Source organism: Molossus molossus, unplaced genomic scaffold (genome assembly GCF_014108415.1).
Source record: "Molossus molossus isolate mMolMol1 unplaced genomic scaffold, mMolMol1.p scaffold_m16_p_5, whole genome shotgun sequence".
In the NCBI taxonomy this organism is placed as follows: Eukaryota; Metazoa; Chordata; class Mammalia; order Chiroptera; family Molossidae; genus Molossus; species Molossus molossus.
In genome coordinates, this window is record NW_023425388.1 from 118265168 (window position 1) to 118285106 (window position 19939).

General features: G+C 46.3%; 1 protein-coding gene across 1 annotated transcript in view; it reads left to right on the forward strand.

Annotated features, from left to right (window-relative positions):
• The window catches only part of SAMSN1 (SAM domain, SH3 domain and nuclear localization signals 1), a 48326-nt gene extending 42522 nt beyond the window's left edge, over nucleotides 1–5804 (forward strand). Inside the window, exon 8 of the mRNA XM_036242863.1 lies at nucleotides 5375–5804. Within this exon, the coding sequence (XP_036098756.1) occupies nucleotides 5375–5583 (209 nt within the window). The 3' untranslated portion in view covers nucleotides 5584–5804. The remainder of the gene's footprint in view (nucleotides 1–5374) is intronic.
• Nucleotides 5805–19939: the final 14135 nt, after the last annotated feature.

Consider the following 19939-nt stretch of genomic DNA (forward strand, 5'->3'; position numbering starts at 1 on the left):
GGCTCAGCGGTTAGAGCGTCGGCCTGCGGTCCAGAGAGTCCCGGGTTCGGTTCCCACTAAGGGCGCGGACCTCAGTTGCAGTTTGTCCCCGGTCCTGGTTGGTCGTGCGGGTGGCAGCCACTCGATGTGTCTCTTTCACATCGATGTTTCTCTCTGTCTCTCTTCCTCTCTCTCCCTCCCTTTCTGTCTGAGCAAAAAATGAAAAAAATGTCCTTGGATGAGGATAAAAAAAAAAGAAAGAGAATTCAGAGCTGAGAGGTATCTTCACTGGAGCGCAACAAAAGTCCTTCTTTTCTCTTCTTCAGTTCCTCTTCCTTCCAATGAATCTAAACATCGCCTTCTTCTTATGTTGAGAACTGTTGATTGGGCCCCTGTGCTGCACCCTCCTCAGCTCTCCGGGTGCTGTGACTGTATAATACTTGACCCCAAGAAATACAGGCGAACGCTGTAGCCAAGTCGATACCGGGAAGATTTGGATGAGAAACCAGGGAAAGTCCAACAAAAATTAGTACTTTACATTGTTAGTGAAACCCTTAACCTTCTCACCTGTGACCAGGACAGATTTTTCTCCTTACGGTCTGAGAACATTTTACCAGAATCAGGATCTAGTTTGAGTTCCTGAAGTTTTTTTCATTTTGTTTTGTTTTGTTTTTTCACTTTTAGTATAATTGAGATCGCCTATACGTCATTAAATGTCGCAAATCCAATACTATTATTTTATGAATAATCATATTCTTTGTTTTTGTTTTCATCACCAGCCACTTTTAATCTTCGTTAATGACTATGAATAAAGCCCATAGGCTTTATTCAATTTCATAAAAATTGATAAGAATAAAATATTTTAAGATTCAAATCAGTTCTTCATGACCAAATGTTATCTAAGTAATTTTTTCTTATAATTGTTTTCTTTATTTGTATTACATAGAGTACAGAACAGTTGGGAATGTTTGCTGACCTCCTCCTGTTAGCTGACCAAAAGGGCACCCTTCTCAAATGATTTTGTAATCCCCAATGTGCTCGGATTTGAAAATGTATCGCCTTTAGAATGTTTGCAAACCTTTCAGTGGCTTTATCAAAAAAAAAAAAAAACTGTACCATTTAAATGTTTAATTTTTATTAAAATAGAATGTAAGACATTGCAGACGATCCAAGGAAGATAGAGGAAATCTATCTAAAATGTCAACACTCCCTTTCCTTTGGGAATTGTATGCATATTTGTCCACGTTTTTAGGTAATTTTCATAATAGAACACATAAAGGAGATAGGGCTTTTTAAACGTAACATGTCACAAGCGTTTCTGGTTTAAAAGCGCTGCGCTCGGACATCCCGTGGCAAGCGTGTGATCCTGAAAACAAGCTGTTTTGTTCGCTCCTTGCCTGGTTAGCACAGACGATGGGACCACGGGACAGCACTGATGAGGGGCAGCGTTTCAATTTCTAGGTAGGTCAGTTAGCTTTACTCTGTTCCGTGGTCACAAGCGGGGGACTAAAGGACTTAGAGAGAAAATGTGGGTGCATCACTGTGACTGCATCCCCTCTTCTGGGAAAACCACCACACCACACGAAGTGTAATGCTGTGTAGCTTTTATCTCCCTAACAGGACCTAGTGAGGACTGTCTCCCCCCAGGCTGATCGCCTGCCCGAAATGATGGCAAGCCTGGGGGAGATGCGGGGGGGGGGGAGACGTCGGGGGAGGCCTAGGCATGTTTTCATTGCGCTGCGAAATCATTTAACAAATTACTGCTGTTCTGTAAATTACTGCACCACGTAACTTTCATACTGAGAAGCCATTTCCTTGGGCCATAAAAACTGCAGATAAAAAAAATTTCCACAATAAATAACCTGTATTTCCAATACACCGATTCCTAGAATCTCGAGAACGCCATCCACGGTTTCTCAGATGGGAAGATACACAAATACGTTTTTACAGCCGGTGCTAATAAATGACACAGTCTCTGTTCAGGTCGGATTTTTCCCATAATGTGTTCACTTTGCGGCCCTTTGAGACGATGCATAAAGGCTTCTGAGTGAAAAATCACACGCTAGTTACTTGTTTTTTGAAAGGAAAAGGGCGCATTTTGGACATCAGAGAACTTTAAGCCTAAAGTTTCTGTCTGGAAGAGAACCCCACGATCAGCAACCAGCCTAAATAGAACAAGGCATTGGAGGCGGTTTTGATGGGACCACGTCCTGTGTGGATGTCGGGCTGAAGGGCGGCAAATGAGTCATTTCCGTTTCGAGTTGAGGTGATAGGCCGCAGTGTAATCTGGGGACATGGGTCCTTGTCCTGCCAGCGCTCGGAGGGTCACACTCCAAGGACAGTGGTCGATGGGATGCAGCAGAAAGCACAGGGTGAGCTCCAGTCTTTTCCAGAGACACGGGTAATGGAGCAGAGACCGGGCTCATCTCTTAGTGGCTATAAGACAGACGGGGGGCCCTGGCCGGTTTGGCTCAGCGGTTAGAGTGTCGGCCTGCGGTCCGGAGAGACCCGGGTTCGGTTCCCGCTAAGGGCATGTACTTCGGTTGCAGTTTGTCCCTGGCCCTGGTTGGTCGTGCGGGTGGCAGCCACTCGATGTGTCCCTTTCACATCGATGTTTCTCTCTCTCTCTCTCTCTCTCTCTCTCTCTCTCCCTCCCACTCTCTCCCTCCCACTCTCTCTGTACAAAAAAATGGAAAAAAATATCCTCGGGTGAGGATCAAAAGAAAAAAAAAAAAAGACAGATGGGGGGAGGGGCATCCTCAGAAATGAGGCCCGATTTCAGAGCTGCCTCCCACCCCAAACAGGGGCTCGGAAACAAAAGTGAAACCGATCCTTCTACAGGAGAATGAGTATTAAATAGACTTCCCCCAACCTGATGGTTGTTATGACTCAGAAAGAGAGGATGCTTTCTGCTAGCTGAACTTTAAAAAATAACACTTACAAGAGGTGCGTTGTTTTTTTTTTTTAAATCTTCACCCGAGGACATTTTTCAATATTTCGTTCAGATAGAGTGGGAGGGGGAGAGAGAGAAACATCGACGTGAAGGGACACATCGAGTGGCTGCCACCCACACGACCCAACCAGGGCCGGGGACAAACTGCAACTGAGGTATGTGCCCTTAGCGGGAACCAAACCCAGGTCTCTCCGGACCGCAGGCTGATGCTCTAACCACTGAGCCAAACCGGCCAGGGCAAGAGGTGCATATTAAAAGTAAAGCACCTTATACCTAGGACCAGCTATAACATGACGGGATGGCAATGACTGATCATCGGACCCACAGTTACAGTTGTGGCAAAGCTGGAGGAAATTCGGGAAACGGCTTCTTTGTTGCAAGTAAAGACTTTGAGGAAAAGGCCACACGGCTGTTATGTTTCATTCTGAAGATGAGTAGCGTTGAGAGAAATGATATTTATCATTGTTTCCAGCCTTCTCGACCTGTGTTCCTTATCGAAACTACAGAATACCAAAAATAATTTCAGTAATTCTTTTTTCAATTCTTTTTTCAAATCAGTTACAAACTGATAACATTGTAGATACACTGAAGCGGGAGAGGTTAACTCATTACCTATAAGGCTCCAGGGCTCAATTCTCCCGTGTAACAGAGGTTGATACAAGTGGACACGCAGTGCACCATAGACTAAGTCGGCGAGATATCTGGAGCCCAGAAAATGCATTTAGAACCCAGATGTGTCGACAAGATAAAGGGTGGATTTCCTATAGATAAATTGCTTAGCATTATAAGAGCCTGTTGAGGAAAATTGCCGTTTCCTTCCCCCAAGGGTTTTGAAGGTAGGACTGACTTTCTTCGGACGGGAAGGGGATGACGTACGTAGCATCTGACGGCGGAGGTCTTGTCCCACCTGAAGAGTATTGCTTGGTTCCCCGGGTTTGGCTCTTCAAATGTCCCAAGTGGGGAAAGTCCCGAGGCTGTATGGGGAAGGAACATGCTGATATACCTAAGAGCTGGTGGGCTAAGACCCATCTCCTCTCTGAGAACCCCATCTAATGATGCAGAGAGACCCCACTTACTGGTGTCGGGGGAGGGAAAGAAACAAAAAGTAACAAAAAGAATGCAGATACGGAGGAATTCTCGAGAACAGTAACACTTCATAGGGCTACTTAGTTTCTTTAGACCTATCTTTTGTTACATCTCTAATGTTAATATGTTTCTGAAAAGATGCCAGTTGAATAGAGAATACTGCCCTGATGACAGTTACCAGTAGGATCATAAGTACTTGTTCTTCAAACAATTACTACACACAAAGATCTAGGAGACACACTAAATAAGGCAGACTCCGTAGAAATGGTGGTCGTTTACCACCTAAAAGCAACCTGGTTTCTAGGGCTGTTTTCCTGATGAATGCACAGGTAGAAAAATCCTGAATACTCTAAGTATTTTTTAAAATCAATATAGTCTTTCTCTTTTTTTTTTTTTTTTTCTTTTTTTTTTTAATCCTCACCCGAGGACATTTTTGCATTTTTTGTTCAGACAGAGCGGGAGGGAGAGAGAGGAAGAGAGAGAGAGAGAGAAACATCGACGTGAAGGGACACATCGAGTGGTTACCACCCGCACGACCAACCAGGGCCGGGGACAAACTGCAACCGAGGTACGTGCCCTTAGCGGGAACCGAACCCGGGTCTCTCTGTACCGCAGGCCGACGCTCTAACCGCTGAGCCAAACCGGCCAGGGCAGTCTTTCTCTTTTAATTAAAGTTGACATGCAGTATTATTTTGTACAAGTTTTGGGTGCACATCATAGTCCGACAATCGGCTCCTTTACAAAGCGCTCCCCCTGGTATTCCAGCACCCACCTGGCCACGTACACAGCTATTACAATATCATGGGCTATATTTCCTGAGCTGTACTTGCCATCTCTGTGACTATTTTGAATACGCTAAGTTTTATGAGTTAAATTCCAAGCAACTGAAGTCCTGCTCTACCTTGTTGCCCACAGGGATCTTTCATTCATTAATCCACATTATCATGATGCTAGAATTGTTCACAAAGATCACCATTAATGTGGGCTGTACATTTAAACGACAAGTGACTTTTTTCTGATGTGACTTTAAGGAGTATTTGGACAAGGCGCCCGTCACCCTGTGGATACAATCTGCTTTCTTTGGCAACGTGTTATCAATGTAAAATGTGGGACCATACCGATCTTTGCTTATGAATTCCATGCAGCTGTACAGGAGCAGCAAACTTTGTCTTCTAAGAAAACAGTGGCTTGACTATTTGAGTGTAAACACCTCTTTTTGCAAGGAACAAACACATCGTTTACTTGCAGAAGTCTCCACTGTACGAAGTCAAGGTTGGAGAGATGCAATCGCTCAAAGATGAATGGGGACGTGAATAAAACTGCTTGGCTCTGCCTAACTGCTGTCCTCTCTCCCAGGTCCAGCTCTCCAGGTCGATGAATCTGTGCCCCTGTCCTCAAGTCCAGACAGCTCCTTAAATAAGCCACCGCTAGATGACTGCCCAAGGGACTCGGGTTGTTATATCTCATCCGAAAACTCAGATAATGGCAAAGAGGATCCGGAGTCTGAAAACCTGTCTGACATGGTACAGAAGATTTCTATCACGGACACGGCGGCACCGCACTGACCTCTCCTCGGGCCGAGGGATCCGACAGGAGAGCAAGAAGAATTTGCAGATACAACCGAAAGTTAAGATGTTTTCATCTCCATACTTGTACATAAAAGTTGATAGTCTAACACTCCCAGTTATTGTAAAGACTGTGTATATTTATTACTTTAAATGCTACATGTTAATATTTCACGTGTGTGTATAAGAAAGGGTCTCATCTAAATCTTTGGTATTTTGGGGGGGGGGTTTATTTTGTAAGTGTAAAATGATAAATTCTGCAAAAACTAAATAAAAATAAAAATAAACCACCTCTTTTCCTCCTACCTGCTAGCTTTGAATTTGTGTCTATTGGTGAAGAGAGAGTCCTGGAGTCTGTGTCTGGGTGACCAGTTGTCCAAGTGGAATTTAAACATTTACACTGGCCCTGGCCGGTGTGGGTCAGCGGTTAGAGCGCCAGCCTGTGGTCCACAGAGACCCAGGTTCGGTTCCCGCTAAGGGCACATATCTCGGTTGCAGTTTGTCCCCGGCCCTGGTTGGGTCGTGTGGGTGGCAGCCACTCGATGTGTCTTTTTCATGGACACGTCGATGTTTCTCTCTCTCTCTCTCTCTCTCTCTCTCGCTCTCGCTCTCTCTCTCTCGCTCTCTCGCTCTCTTCCTCTTTCTCTCCCTCCCACTCTACCTGAACAAAAAATGAAAAAAAATGTCCTTGGGTGAGGATAAAAAATAAATAAATATATAAGCATTTACACTTGCTTTTATTTTTTTATTATTATTATTATTTTGGGACGTGCCCCTAGCGGGGACCGAACCCGGGACTCTCTGGACCGCAGGCCAGCGCTCCAACCGCTGAGCCAAACTGGCCAGGGCCACACTTGTTTTTAAATGGGACCAGAAAAGTGCGAGTCAGTGTTGGAGACATTTCATCCTCGTCCACAGTGGAGTTCAGTCCTTGTTCGTTGATTTCATCACTGTTACCTGGAATACAGTGCAGACAACACATTGTCCATTCTGATGCAGTCAAACCAATTGTAATGGTCGTGCGGCTGCTTCACCTTAAGTGTAAATGTGTTTCATTTTGAAATGCCCTGACTTTAAAAAATCAAAAGGACTCGGTGCACGTGCTATTTTCCAGACTAGTGTTCCTTAACGTGTTTTCACCGTAGACATTCTGACACAATCTCTCCCCCCGGACCAGGCTTCATCTTCAGTCCTCACTTTTTGTCGTGCGCGTACTGATGACTCCCAAGCTCATCACCTCGTCTCAGTCTGTCTCCCGAGCCCCCGATGTGTTCACTACCTGACTTCCGAATCCCTCTGCGTGCGAGTCGGCGTGGGCTGCCGGAACACAGTGCCACAGGCTGCGTGGCTTGATTTGCTCACAGTTCTAGAACCTGGAAGTCCAAGGTGGGGGCGCCAGCGTGGCTGGGCTGCCGAGAGCCCTCTTCCTGGCTGAGAGACACCCCCTTCTTCCTGTGCGCTCACTGGGCAGAGAGACAGGGAGCTTCCTGGGGACTCTTCTTAGAAGGACACTAATCCCATCACCAAGGCCCATCTTCATGAAGATTATGTCCCGAAGGCCCCATCTCTAAACACCCTACGTTGGGGATGAGAGCCTCGATATAGAAATCTCAGGGGTGGGCATAGTTTGGTCCATAGCACTTTTTTTTTTATAATTGTTTTTATTAAGTTATTTTTGTTGCAGATGTTTCTCCTTTTTTCCCCCATTGACACCCTCCTCCCAAGCCCCCCACCCCGTCCCCAGCGTTGTTGCCCATGTCCATTGGTTACACATGCATGTGTAGAAGTCCTGTGGTCTGTCCTCCACCCCCGACCCCGAAGTCCCTTGCACTTTCGGAAGCTGTAACTCAGCACACCCAAGTCCTCGGTTTTGTCTACAGTGTGTCTCTTTTTTTCCTTCCCAACCGCCCTGTCCATAACAGTGCCAACACCCCGCCCGTTACCCAAAGCGGAAAATCATCCCTCACTTCATGTCACTCGGCTCCTCTTCGTAGAGACCCGATAACCAGTCAGGTTCTCTGGATCCCACCTCGTGTTTACGGCTTTCTGTCCGTGCCCGCGGACGCTGCCTGTGTCTCCACCGCAGGACTCCCGTGTGCAATAGCACACTCGCTGTCCAGCTGACCTCGGTTCTCCAAGTGACCTCCTGCTCCGTCCGCCCTGCACAGACCCTCCCGAACGGTCCTCCCAACACGCAGAGCGAACCGTGTGCTTTCCAGCTGGAAATTATCCGACGGCCCCTCGTCGTCTCGAGGACATTAAAACGTTCTCCCGGGACACGTGAGGTCTTCCTCAACCATGTGTCACCCACCTCTGTGAGCTGCGTTTCTTCTCATGCCTCGTTGACCGATCTGCTCGCGATTCCCTGAATGCGCGGTTCCCTTGGCGACTTTTCTACGCTACTTCTTTTTCTGGGATGGTTTCTGCTGTGTTCTCCATCCACAAGCCTCTCAAAGCCCCTTTGGATCAGATCGTCTGCATTAGAAACCTCCCCACCCCAGTCTCTCTTCTCTATTGAAATCAGTTGTGTCCTTCAGTATCGAAAGGTTGCAAAACCATTCTGGGGTGCAACGATTATTCCGATCCCGGGGACAGTCTATATTTACAAATGTAGGTTTGTTCGCTGGTATGCGTGGCCGGGGAAGGTTTATTCCAGGCAAATAAATAAAATCCTTGTAATACTTTTCGGATAAAAGCGAAACTTGGATCCTTTACATTCTAGTCCCTTCCCCCGTGCTCTTGCTAGTGTAAACACAAAGATATGTTTACCCTGAAATATTTTATCAGCGGTTTTTCTAGTCAGTGAAACCACCAAGGGAATTAGCTAAGACATAAAGCAACTTTTAACACGTCAACAGCGATGGGCAGGAAGAGAGTTTGGGGGGTGGTGGGTGTTGGGGGTGGGAATGATAGGCAGCTAGAGATCATCATGTTTTAGAGAACATTCAATTCACTGAGGTTACAGGCACCTCGCAACTTCCTGACTGGAGCCAAATTGATGACATTTCATATTGAGAAACTTCCGTCCCGAGCACAAGTTCTGAGAAAAATGAGGTGAAGAAATTTTAGGTGCCCCTCCCGTTTCGCCCAGTCCCCCGCTCCCATCCCCAGCCGTGGGCAAAGGAAATCGTGTGACTCATCAGCCTGCAGACTTCACATACCCCTCCCCAAAGTGGGAAGTCATGTAAAACTCGGTAAAAGTTGAGCACAAAGTGAACCGTTACTAAATATAGGCCAAAGGAGAACAGTCTGTCAATAATGTGACCAGCTTTTGGGGGCTATCGAAAGGAGACCGAGGTAAAGCCTCACACTCCGTACGTATCACAGAGTTCATCTGATCATACCCAGTTGTGCCCGAACACATCGATTGGAGGTGCTGGTTTGAGGTCGGTGTGATTTGGGGCAGGACACTTGTGCTTGGAGCTAATTTCCCCCTCTACAAGGTGTAAACAATTATAGTCCTAGTCATTCATATCACTGAGCTGATGAAACGAGATGATGTTTAATGCGTGCTGGGCGTGCGCGACACCTGGTACGTGGACACAAAATGCACGCGCACGCCTGCTGCCGCAGCAAGGTGGTGGATGCGTGGTACTTTTACTTATTTTATTTTATTTGTTTTTATCCTCACCCGAAGACATTTTTGCATTTATCTTCAGATAGAGGAGGAAGGAGAGAGGGGGGAAGAGAGAGAGAGAAACATCGACGTGAGAGAGACACACCGAGTGGTTGCCACCCACACGCCCCAACCAGGGCCGGGGACAAACTGCAACCGAGGTACATGCCCTTAGCGGGAACTGAACCCGGGTCTCTCTGGACCGCAGGCCGATGCTCTAACCGCTGAGCCACACCGGCCAGGGCGACTTGCAGTACTTTAAAATGTTTCGGACACACGTGGCCTGAGGGCCTGGTCTCTGCCCAGCAACCGGAAGCTGACGTAACAGAACTTTGCAGACAAACGAGCGTCGTCAGCACAGAGAATTGCTTTGTTCAGTCCTGATGGTGTAGGAAGAGGTTGCATCTGCTTTGACTCCTCATCCCTGGCCCAGAACAGGAATAACCATGTGTGAAGACTGAATGGTGGAATAAATAAATAAATGCCTATATGGATGGATGAATAAATGAATCAAAGATGTGGGTGTGTTCCTGCTCCCGCCGTACCCTGGGCCCTGGTCTTGACCTCGGGGTGGCCGCTGGTAGTGCTGTTGCCAACAGAGGAACCCTTAGGAAGGCGCTTACACATGTACGCGAAGTGTAAACAGACATTTACAGCTCTACTGAGCCGATGGGCATCTAGGCAGAGGACCTGCCGGGAAACCGAAGGTCAGAGGCAGCCACCGGGGGAAGGGACTTCTCACGACCTCCCCCTTTCTTGTCCATGCAAAGGCTCACGCGGATCCGCAGCAGGGTCTCCGTGACGGATGTCACCAATTAAGAAGCCATGAGGGAAGAATTAAAAAAAATGACATTAGTAAATTCAGAGATCTCTTTTGACTTCCTGGGGCCCCCGGAGGGGCTGAGGGCAGAGCCCCATTTCTCCGCAGGGGAGAGTTCTTGGGCGAGCGGCCAAGGGAGTGGGCAGAAATCACTTTATGTGCAGACCAGGGCGGGGTGGAAGGCAGTTCTGCATCCTCGGTCGGCATAAATTATACATGTTTGCAATGATCCGCTCCTTCTCCTCTTTATATCCATCTGTCACGTAAACGGTCGTCTATTTCCGAAGCTCCGTCATGATGCACAGCTCAGAAATAGCAGAGAATCAGTAAAGGGGAGCAGATGGAAGTCCCCCTCCCCTCCAGTATGCATATTCATAAAAAAGTAGCGAGCTCCACAAGAGGAGACGCAGAAGCACTTGGACCCGGGGCTGCGTGAACTGATGCAGTGGTTTGTCGGTTTTCTGCAGCTGTTTGTTTGTGACATCATCACGCAGTCGTTCCTGCAGCGACCGGTAAAGATGCTCCGGAAATAATCCGTCTTTCTGGATGACAACAACTGTATCTCCACTGGATTCGGGAAGTAAGAGCTCAATCTTTTACAAGGGAAATATGGTTAGAAGACTTCACTGTGCCTTAGCCATATAGACTAGAAACATTGAAAAGTGCACTGGTATACTGAAAAAAAAAAAAAAAAAAACTGTATAGGGAAATAATGAACTGTCTGGGTGGCAGAGAGCTATGTATGTTCATTTGTTTTTTAATTTTTTTTCCTTTATTGATGTCAGAGAGAGGAAAAGAGAGGGAGAGAGAGAGAAACATCGATGAGAGAGAACACGCCCCCCACTGGGGATCAGCCCACAACCTGGGCTTGTGCCCTGACCGGGAATCAAACCAGTGACCTCTCGGTGCAGGGTCGATGCTCAGCCACTGAGCCACGCCAGCCGGGCTGTTTGTTTTGTTAATATCTGATCACTCAGAGGCGAAGGTGGTTCATGTCCTGGGGAGGAATATTGCTACTAAAATCTTACTAAGATCATGAATGCAGCATCAGGAGATACTGTGAAGGAAAATAAACATAAAAGAAAATAGAAGAAATTGTAAAAGAAAAAAAAAATGAAGGAGTAAAGAGAATCACTCCAAGGGTGGCTATGAATTTTGGGTTCTGACTGCCCGGGTCTCTCTCCAGATGCACCGTCCACACGCGTAGCCCTGGGGCCCCCTGGGGGAAGCTGACCTGTGTGGGCTTCATCTTGGATCTGTGCCCTCGGGCTCCTGTTGGACCAGGGAACGGGGGGCCCATCAGGCACCTGGACGGAAGGAGGGCAGTGGGTCGGGGCATTTGTTCGTCCTGTGGGATCCCCTGTGCAGGCTGTCTCCAGTAATCACAGGTCACTAGTCCCCTGCAGGTGGCTTTCGTACACTTTCTCTTCCCTACAGATGGTGATCACGGCTCCTTTCTCTCGGCTGTCGGGTCTGGATTCAGTGACAGCTCTGTGGCCCTCAGTGCTCACTGCCCGGGCAGCCCCTCGTGGTTCCCCGCCCTCCCCCTCGTCCATGCCTGTTAATTCAGTTCCTTTATAAACCAGCCAGCCTTGGATGCTCCCGATGTGGCCGTCCCATCTGTGTCCCGTTGGGAACTGGACTCGTGCCCTGGCCCATCACCACGCGTGGCAGCAGTTACCTGGCTCAGGTGAGCACCATTCCGCGACTCCGCTTCAACTGCACTTACCTGGTCTCTGTCACTTGGATCGATTTCACTACCGGCCTCCGTCCCCACTGGGAATCAAATAGCTTCAGGGTGAAGCGTTGCCCCTAAAACTACCAGCCCCCATGCCTTAACCCCTTTCAATTCCTTATGCATTTCATGCCCCCGCACCCCCACATATTTCTCATTTTTCCAAACAATGAAGATTTCCTGGACTGGGGTGACGGTCTGCATATAAATGGAGGTTCCCACTGTGCAGGTGAGGCCAACTAACCGCAGGAAACACATGGTCTATCTCGCAGTACAACCAACCCTACAGTCGGCTGAACCACAGAGGGTCGCTGAGACAATACACCGTCTGCCCACACGAAACACATTGTTGACCGCTCACGAGTTAACGCATAAAGACGTTTCTTGGTTTGTTGATTGATGGGACAAACAAACAAACAAAAAAAATCACATTGGAGAGATTACTGGTCAACGGACCCTTTGGTTGAAACTTCAGTATTTCCTAAAAGTATGATTAGAATGAGGGTCAAGCAAATTCTTACATTGTTCCTTCTTGGTGATAATTCGCAAAATACATCTAATGAAGACAGACTGTATGAAATTAGGCCTCTTTTGGATCCCTTTCTTCCAAAATTTCAGTCTTTGCGTGCACCTCATCAGGAGCTATTCCCAGATGAAAGCGCAGCAAAACCAGATATATTTGCAAAACATGTTGCAAATCCCACGTGGGTGACTGCTACACAGTATACCACCTGAAAAAAAAAATTAAACTGTATAGTGTGTAGAAAATATAATAGGTAGCAGATACGTACAACGTTTCATTTAAATTCCTTATGTATAAATAAAGTAGACTGGAGTTTATTTAGATTGTTTCGCTTTCATACTCAATTCCGAAAAACTAGCCGGCGACACGAGGTAACTTCTGCGTAAAACAGCCGGTCAACCACGTGTGAATAGCCACCCACCAACTATGTAAGAAAACAGAAGGGAAGAGGTGCGTGTTCTCACAACTTTCCACCTCAGCAGAAGTATCTGGCATGAATAGCACTCTGGTCATTTTTTATACACGTGATAGAACATAGACACGGGGAATTCCTTGGCAAAATGTTCTTTCTAAAATTCTTCCATGCCGGGTTATATTCCCTCCACCGTATCCGTCGCCAACATGGATTTCTGACGCACAGCCCCTTCGGCCTCGGAATCTCAGAAGAGGTGACTGTAAAATGTGGATGCCCAGATCATTTGCGTGATTAATGGAAATGTGTTTTAGGATATTAAACATTTAAGATGTTAGCGTTTCGTCGGCTTTCTGACAGAAGTTGGAGGACGATTAGGGTGATGGATGAATCGCATAGTACATTAGCCCTCAGAACAGGGGATGTGCTGAGGGCATTTATGTAGCTTCTCAGCGTTCTTGTGTTTTTCCTTCTTTTTTCTTTTCTTTTCTTTTCTTTTCTTTTCTTTTCTTTTCTCTTCTTTTTTCTTCCACTTCCAATGGAGCTGTCCTTTTGTGACCTTGGTTCAGTTGTAAATGACCAAGAACAGGACTTTGCAAAGGTTTGAGGGACTTGAAAACCCCGTGCAAGCTATTGACAGGGAGAAAGAAAGCGATTGTACCCGGGAGGGCTCCGCACACCATCCCTGGCACGTAGCAGGACGCGAATAAAAATGTGTTACAGGAATAAAACCGTGGTTCGGATGGTCTCACCTCAACACAGTGGACACGGCAGCATAGAAAATTCCTTCCTGGTCAGTTACAAGGTCGCCGACAATGCAGCGGCTTGTAACTAGGAAATCGATACTCTTATTCTTTCCGATTTTAGGAAGTGTGTTTCCCAGTGAGACTCCGCCGACTGAGTTCTTCCCAAAGCCTTCCTGCAGGGCTTAGCAGGACCTACTCGCCGTTTACTTTCTGCTGCTGTTGTACTTACAGATGAAATACACCAGAAAGGGCCGTCAGGGAGGTGTCTATATCCCCACCGGGGAAAAAGTAAAATGCCATTGAAAAGGTAGAAACGCAAGCAATGCCGAAATAAATTAAGGTTGGAGCAATCAGCTGCTTAATGGCCATGCTTTGGGGAAGACAATTAACGTCCCTCTAATTTATGGCGGGGATCGCCGTGCGGTTAGGAGCTCCCTCTCGGAGCCCCACTGGCTGAAGCCTCCGCAGAGAGGGTTTGTTTTGGGGTGTCATTCAGTTTCCAGTTCTGCACCGGGCACTCCCTGGACGGCACCCTCATTCCCGAGTCAGGGAGCGCCGAGGCAAAAGCTCACCTCTAGACCTCACGTAGTCACGGGACTCAGTCGTGACTGCAGACGCGGCCACAGCAAATGTAGCCGCCTGAGCAATCGCCCCCAAAGACAGACGACCCTCACCTGGGGAACCCCGTCATGTCACCTCCGCGGGAAAGGGGTCTTTCCGAATGTGATTCAGTGACGGATCTTTGGGAGGGAGTGACCCGGGCCCTCTGGGCGGGCCCTCGAGGTACTCACACGTGTCCTTGTGTGCGAGGGAGAAAGGATGCTGAGAAGAGACAGCAATGAGCACAGAGCATCAGAGGAGACCTGAAGATGCCGCCTGGCTTTGATGACACGGGGGACGAGTCCATACGCCAAGGAACCCCGCTGGCATCTGGAACTCAGCCTCTCGAGAAAGCCCTGCAGACAGGCCCAGAGAGATTGGTTCTGGACTTCCGACCTCCAGAGCTAGAAAAGGATACTTCCTGTGGTTTCAAGCTACCAATTTTGTGATACTGTGATAACCGCCCCAGGAAGCCAATAGAGTGAAGAAACCATTTCCTACTTTAAACAAAAGGAGAAGACCACCACTCATGGCCACTCGCCGCGGACCCTGGGAAAATGATGTCGTTAGCAGCAAGTTTAATACAAAGCACAGCAACATACATATCCTTTGAAATCTCTGTACATGGTCCTCGTTACTTGTATCCATGCTGCGTGACCGTTCAAGGAACTCCTTTTTTTAAAAAACAAGACAAAAACTCTTTCAATAAAATAATGAATTTCTTGTGTATGGTGTAAGTTGATGGTCTAGTTTCATATTTTTGCATGTAGCTGTCCAATTTTCCCAACACCATTGATTAAAGAAGCTGTCTTTACTGCACTGTATGCTCTTGCCACCTTTGTCAAATATTAATTGAGCATATTGCCTTGGGTCCATTTCTGGGTTCTCTGTTCTATTCCATTGATCTATCTGCCTGTTCTTGTGCCAGTACCAGGCTGTTTTGATTACAGTAGCTTTGTAGTATAACCTGAAATCTGGTATTGTGATCCTGCCTACTTTGTTCTTCTTTTCCAAGATTGCTGTGGCTATTTGGGGTCTTTTTTGGTTCCATAAGAACTTTTGAAGTATTTGTTCCAGTTCTGTGTAGTATGTAATTGGTATTTTGATGGGGATTGCATTCAATCTATAGATTGCTTTAGGTAGTATGAACATTTTAATGATGTTAATTCTTCCAATCCATGAACACGGTATGTGCTTCCAATTTTTTATATCTTCCTCATTTCTTTTTTCAATGTCCTGTAGTTTTCTGCAAATAGGTCCTTTACTTCTTTGGTTAGGATAAAAGACTTAAATGTGACTCATGAAACCATAAAAATCTTAGAAGAAAATGTAGGCAACAAAATTTCAGACATCATATGCAGCAGAATTTTTACTGATACATCACCTAAGGCAACAGAAACAAAGGAGAAAATGAACACATGGACTACATCAAATTCAAAAACTTCTGCACAGCAAAAGAAACAACCACCAAAATGGAAAGGCAACCCACTGTATGGGAGAGCATCCTTGCCAATGATATATCAGATAAGGGGTTAATTTCCAAAATATACAGAGTGCTCATACAGCTCAACAAAAGGAAGACAAAGAACCCAATTAAAAAATAGCAGAGAAACTAGACACCTCTCCAAACAGGACATACAAATGGCTAAGAGACATATGAAGAAATGCTCCACATCACTAATCATCAGAGAGATGCAAATTAAAACAATAATGAGGTATCACCTCACACCTGTCACAATGACCACCATCAACAAATCATCAAACAACAAGTGTTGGTGAGGGTGTGGAGAAAAGGGGACCCTAGTCCACTGCTGGTGGGAATGCAGACTGGTGCAGCCACTATGGAAAACAGTATGGTGTTACCTCAAAAAGTTAAAACTTGAACTGCCTTTTGACCCAGTGATCCCACTTCTAGGAATATACCCTAAGAAGCCTGAAGCACCAATCAGAAAGAATATATGTACCTCCATGTTCGTAGCAGCACTATTTACAATAGCTAAGATCTCAAAACAGCCCAAATGTCCATCAGTAGAAAACTGGATAGAAAAGCTGTGGTACATGTACACAATGGAGTACTATGCAGCTGTAAGAAAGAAAATCTCTTATCCTTTGAGACTACATGGAGGGACCTGGAAAGTATCATCCTAAGTGAAACAAACCAAACAGAGAAAGACAAGTATCATATGATCTCACTTATTTGTGGAATATAATGAACGTAACAGTCTGAGGAATGGGGTAGTCCCAGAGACTTGGAAGTGGGGTATAGACTGACAATCCCCAAAAGAGGGGGTGGGGGAGATAAACCACAGACCTTATATGCATGTGTGCATGAACAATGGACATGGACAACAAAGCTGGGGACAGGGTGGGGAGGGAGGGTGCAGGGGGAATCAGTAGGGGGGAAAAGGAGAAACATCTGTAACAAAAATGAATAAATAAAATAATTTTTAAAAGTTAAAAAAATAATAATAATAATGAATTTCTAAACAGGATAGTTAGGTATACACTACTTGTATCCTTCCGTTGTTTTAACTTTTACGTAATAAGAGTCTGCTCTCTTCTATCCCCACTTTGAACACACCTGATAGGGACTAAAGAACATCACACATGTTTAAAATGTTCTTGCAAAACAAAAACATCCCGACTGTGGTGTTATTGAGAGTCAATATTTCCTTGAAGGCTTGGAAATACATATGTTGCTGAAAGAAAAAAAAATGGTATTTTTATTACGACATTTATTCCTTTGTTCCTTCATCGAATATTTATTGAACACGTGCTTGGTGCCTGGACACTCGACTGGGCTGTGGGGATATGAGGATGAGTGGAAAAGACACCTGTTCTCAAGGAGTTAGGACATCCTGGGCCCCTTCAGCAAACGTGGCAGTAAATAAACCCCTTGACACGTGATCTGCCGGCATAGGCAAGTGGTGTCGAAGCAACATTTAAAAATAAAGTGTTCATTTTAGAAGTAAGTGAGTCTAGAAGTGAACTGTGCTTCAGTGTCTGCCGTAGAAACAGAATCTGACACATTACATTGGAAACGTTTCTTATTTCTTATTTTAGTTGCCAAATATTTAGGACATTCGTAGCCAAGATTACAGTCAGAGTTACAGTAGCCAAGATTCAACATCTTCGAATTCTAGATAACAGGAGTAGCAAACTACAGTAGTTTCCTTATGCTTTCAAAAACAACTGCTTGTATAATAAATGTTGCTTAATTAAAACTTACCCAAAAAGCCCGGCCAGTGTGGCTCAGTGGCTGAGCATTGACCCTGCACCAAGAGGTCGCCGGTTCGATCCCCAGTCAGGGCACATGCCCAGGTTGTGGGCCTGATCCCCAGTGGGGGGCGTGCAGGAGGCGGCCAGTCCATGTTCTCTCTCATCGATGTTTCTATCTCTCTCTCCCTTTCCCTTCCTCCCTCTCTAAAATCAATAAAGGATCCCTGGCCGGTTTGGCTCAGCGGTTGGAGCGTCAGCCTGCGGTACAGAGAGACCCAGGTTCGGTTCCCGCTAAGGGCATGTACCTCGGTTGCAGTTTGTCCCCGGTCCTGGTTGGTCGTGCGGGTGGCAGCCACTCGATGTGTCCCTTTCACGTCGATGTTTCTCTCTCTCTCTCTTCCTCTCTCTCCCTCCCACTCTGTCTGCACAAAAAATGGAAAAATGTCCTCGGGTGAGGATAAAATAAAATAAAATAAAATCAATAAAGAAAAATAAATTTTTATAGATTAAAAAAAAGAAAAGTTACCCAATAAAGCGCCCATTTATGAGAAGTGAATGTCGATGCCTTCAATATCAACCAACTCTTCACACGCGTAGCTAACAGTAAACAATGTAACGATGCTCAAAAAAATATCAGTTAAAATAAATTGGTCCCAATACTCTCTGTCCTAAACAATGTATCCCTACGTGGTTACCAGGTCACACACGCACACACACACACACACACCGCTTTCCTATTGCAACCTGTCTTCTTCTGAAGGTCAGTCAGAATTACTGCACCTCAAAGACCACATTTTCATTTCATCTCGGAGCCCAGTTTTAGTCTCTAACTAGGCAGGAGTGTCAGGCAGGCCCAGCGCCGTGGAGGGAGAGGCCAGAGCGCTCAGACACTGGCCCAGTGCCGACGGAAAGCGCAGAGCCCGGGCCCAGAGGTACTAAGAATTGAAAACAGCAACAGCAGACATGACACCAGCGTGGAGCCTTTGCCAGAACAGAGTCTTGTCCAGCAACCTAGGAGCCCAGAGAGCCAGCCCCGGCTTCCGACGTCCCCTACAACAGTGCATTTGGATGTTCCCGAGAACCGTGCTGCACATTAGGAAAATGAGAATCACCTGCCTGAAAGTTCCATGATGGGCCTCTGCTAGCAAAGGCGTTGTTGGGGGGTCGTGAAATTCTAGGATCGGCGCTGGGTGCATGCTGCCCTTCTCGGCCCTGTCTTGTCCTGGTCACATAGCCTGTGAGGCAGAGGAAACACTGTGTGTTCAGCAAACTGTGTCCACCAGCCTCCTGGGCATAGCAGCGCCTCTCGCACTCTGTGGGGTCTGTGTGACCAGGTCTGTCCGCAGCTGGGGCCGGGCCAGTAAGATCACTTTTGAGGTTCATGCCCTCCCCTCGCGAGGTTTTCCTTCCTCTTCACTGTGTTTCCCACCTTTTTGCCCATGTGGATGGACGCAATGACCTCTGACTGTGGAGCCCACTGTTGGAAAAGCCTGAATCCCTGAGTCCTCCCAGGAGGAGAGTCATCCGGGGACGCCTGGCCACATCCAAGTGCCACGCAACAGTAGCCCTCTTCGTCTTATGTACGGTCCCGGTACTCTCTGTCTGAGGGTGTGGTGGTCTGAGGCAGGGAGCAAAGAATGACCAATAGAACAACCACTAGCAAAGAATGACCAATAGAATGACCACTAGCAAAGAAGGACCAATAGAATGACTGCTAGCAAAGAATGACCAATAGAACAACCACTAGCAAAGAATGACCAATAGAACAACCACTAGCAAAAAATGACCAATAGAATAGCCACTAGCAAAGAATGACCAATAGAATGACCACTAGCAAAGAAGGACCAATAGAATGACTGCTAGCAAAGAATGACCAATAGAACAACCACTAGCAAAGAATGACCAATAGAACAACCACTAGCAAAAAATGACCAATAGAATGGCCACTAGCAAAGAATGACCAATAGAATGACCACTAGCAAAGAATGACCAATAGAACGGCCACTAGCAAAGAATGACCAATAGAATGACCACTAGCAAAGAACGACCAATAGAACGACCACTAGCAAAGAAGGACCAATAGAATGACTGCTAGCAAAGAATGACCAATAGAACAACCACTAGCAAAGAACGACCAATAGAATGACCACTAGCAAAGAATGACCAATAGAATGACCACTAGCAAAGAATGACCAATAGAATGGCCACTAGCAAAGAATGACCAATAGAACGACCACTAGCAAAGAATGACCAATAGAATGACCACTAGCAAAGAATGACCAATAGAACGGCCACTAGCAAAGAATGACCAATAGAATGACCACTAGCAAAGAATGACCAATAGAACGACCACTAGCAAAGAATGACCAATAGAACGACCACTAGCAAACAATAGAATGACCGCTAGCAAAGAATGACCAATAGAATGACCCCTAGCAAAGAATGACCAATAGAACGACCGCTAGCAAAGAATGATCAATAGAACGACCACTAGCAAACAATAGAATGACCGCTAGCAAAGAATGACCAATAGAATGACCCCTAGCAAAGAATGACCAATAGAACGACCGCTAGCAAAGAATGATCAATAGAACGACCGCTAGCAAACAATAGAATGACCACTAGCAAAGAATGACCAATAGAATGACCACTAGCAAACAATAGAATGACCGCTAGCAAAGAATG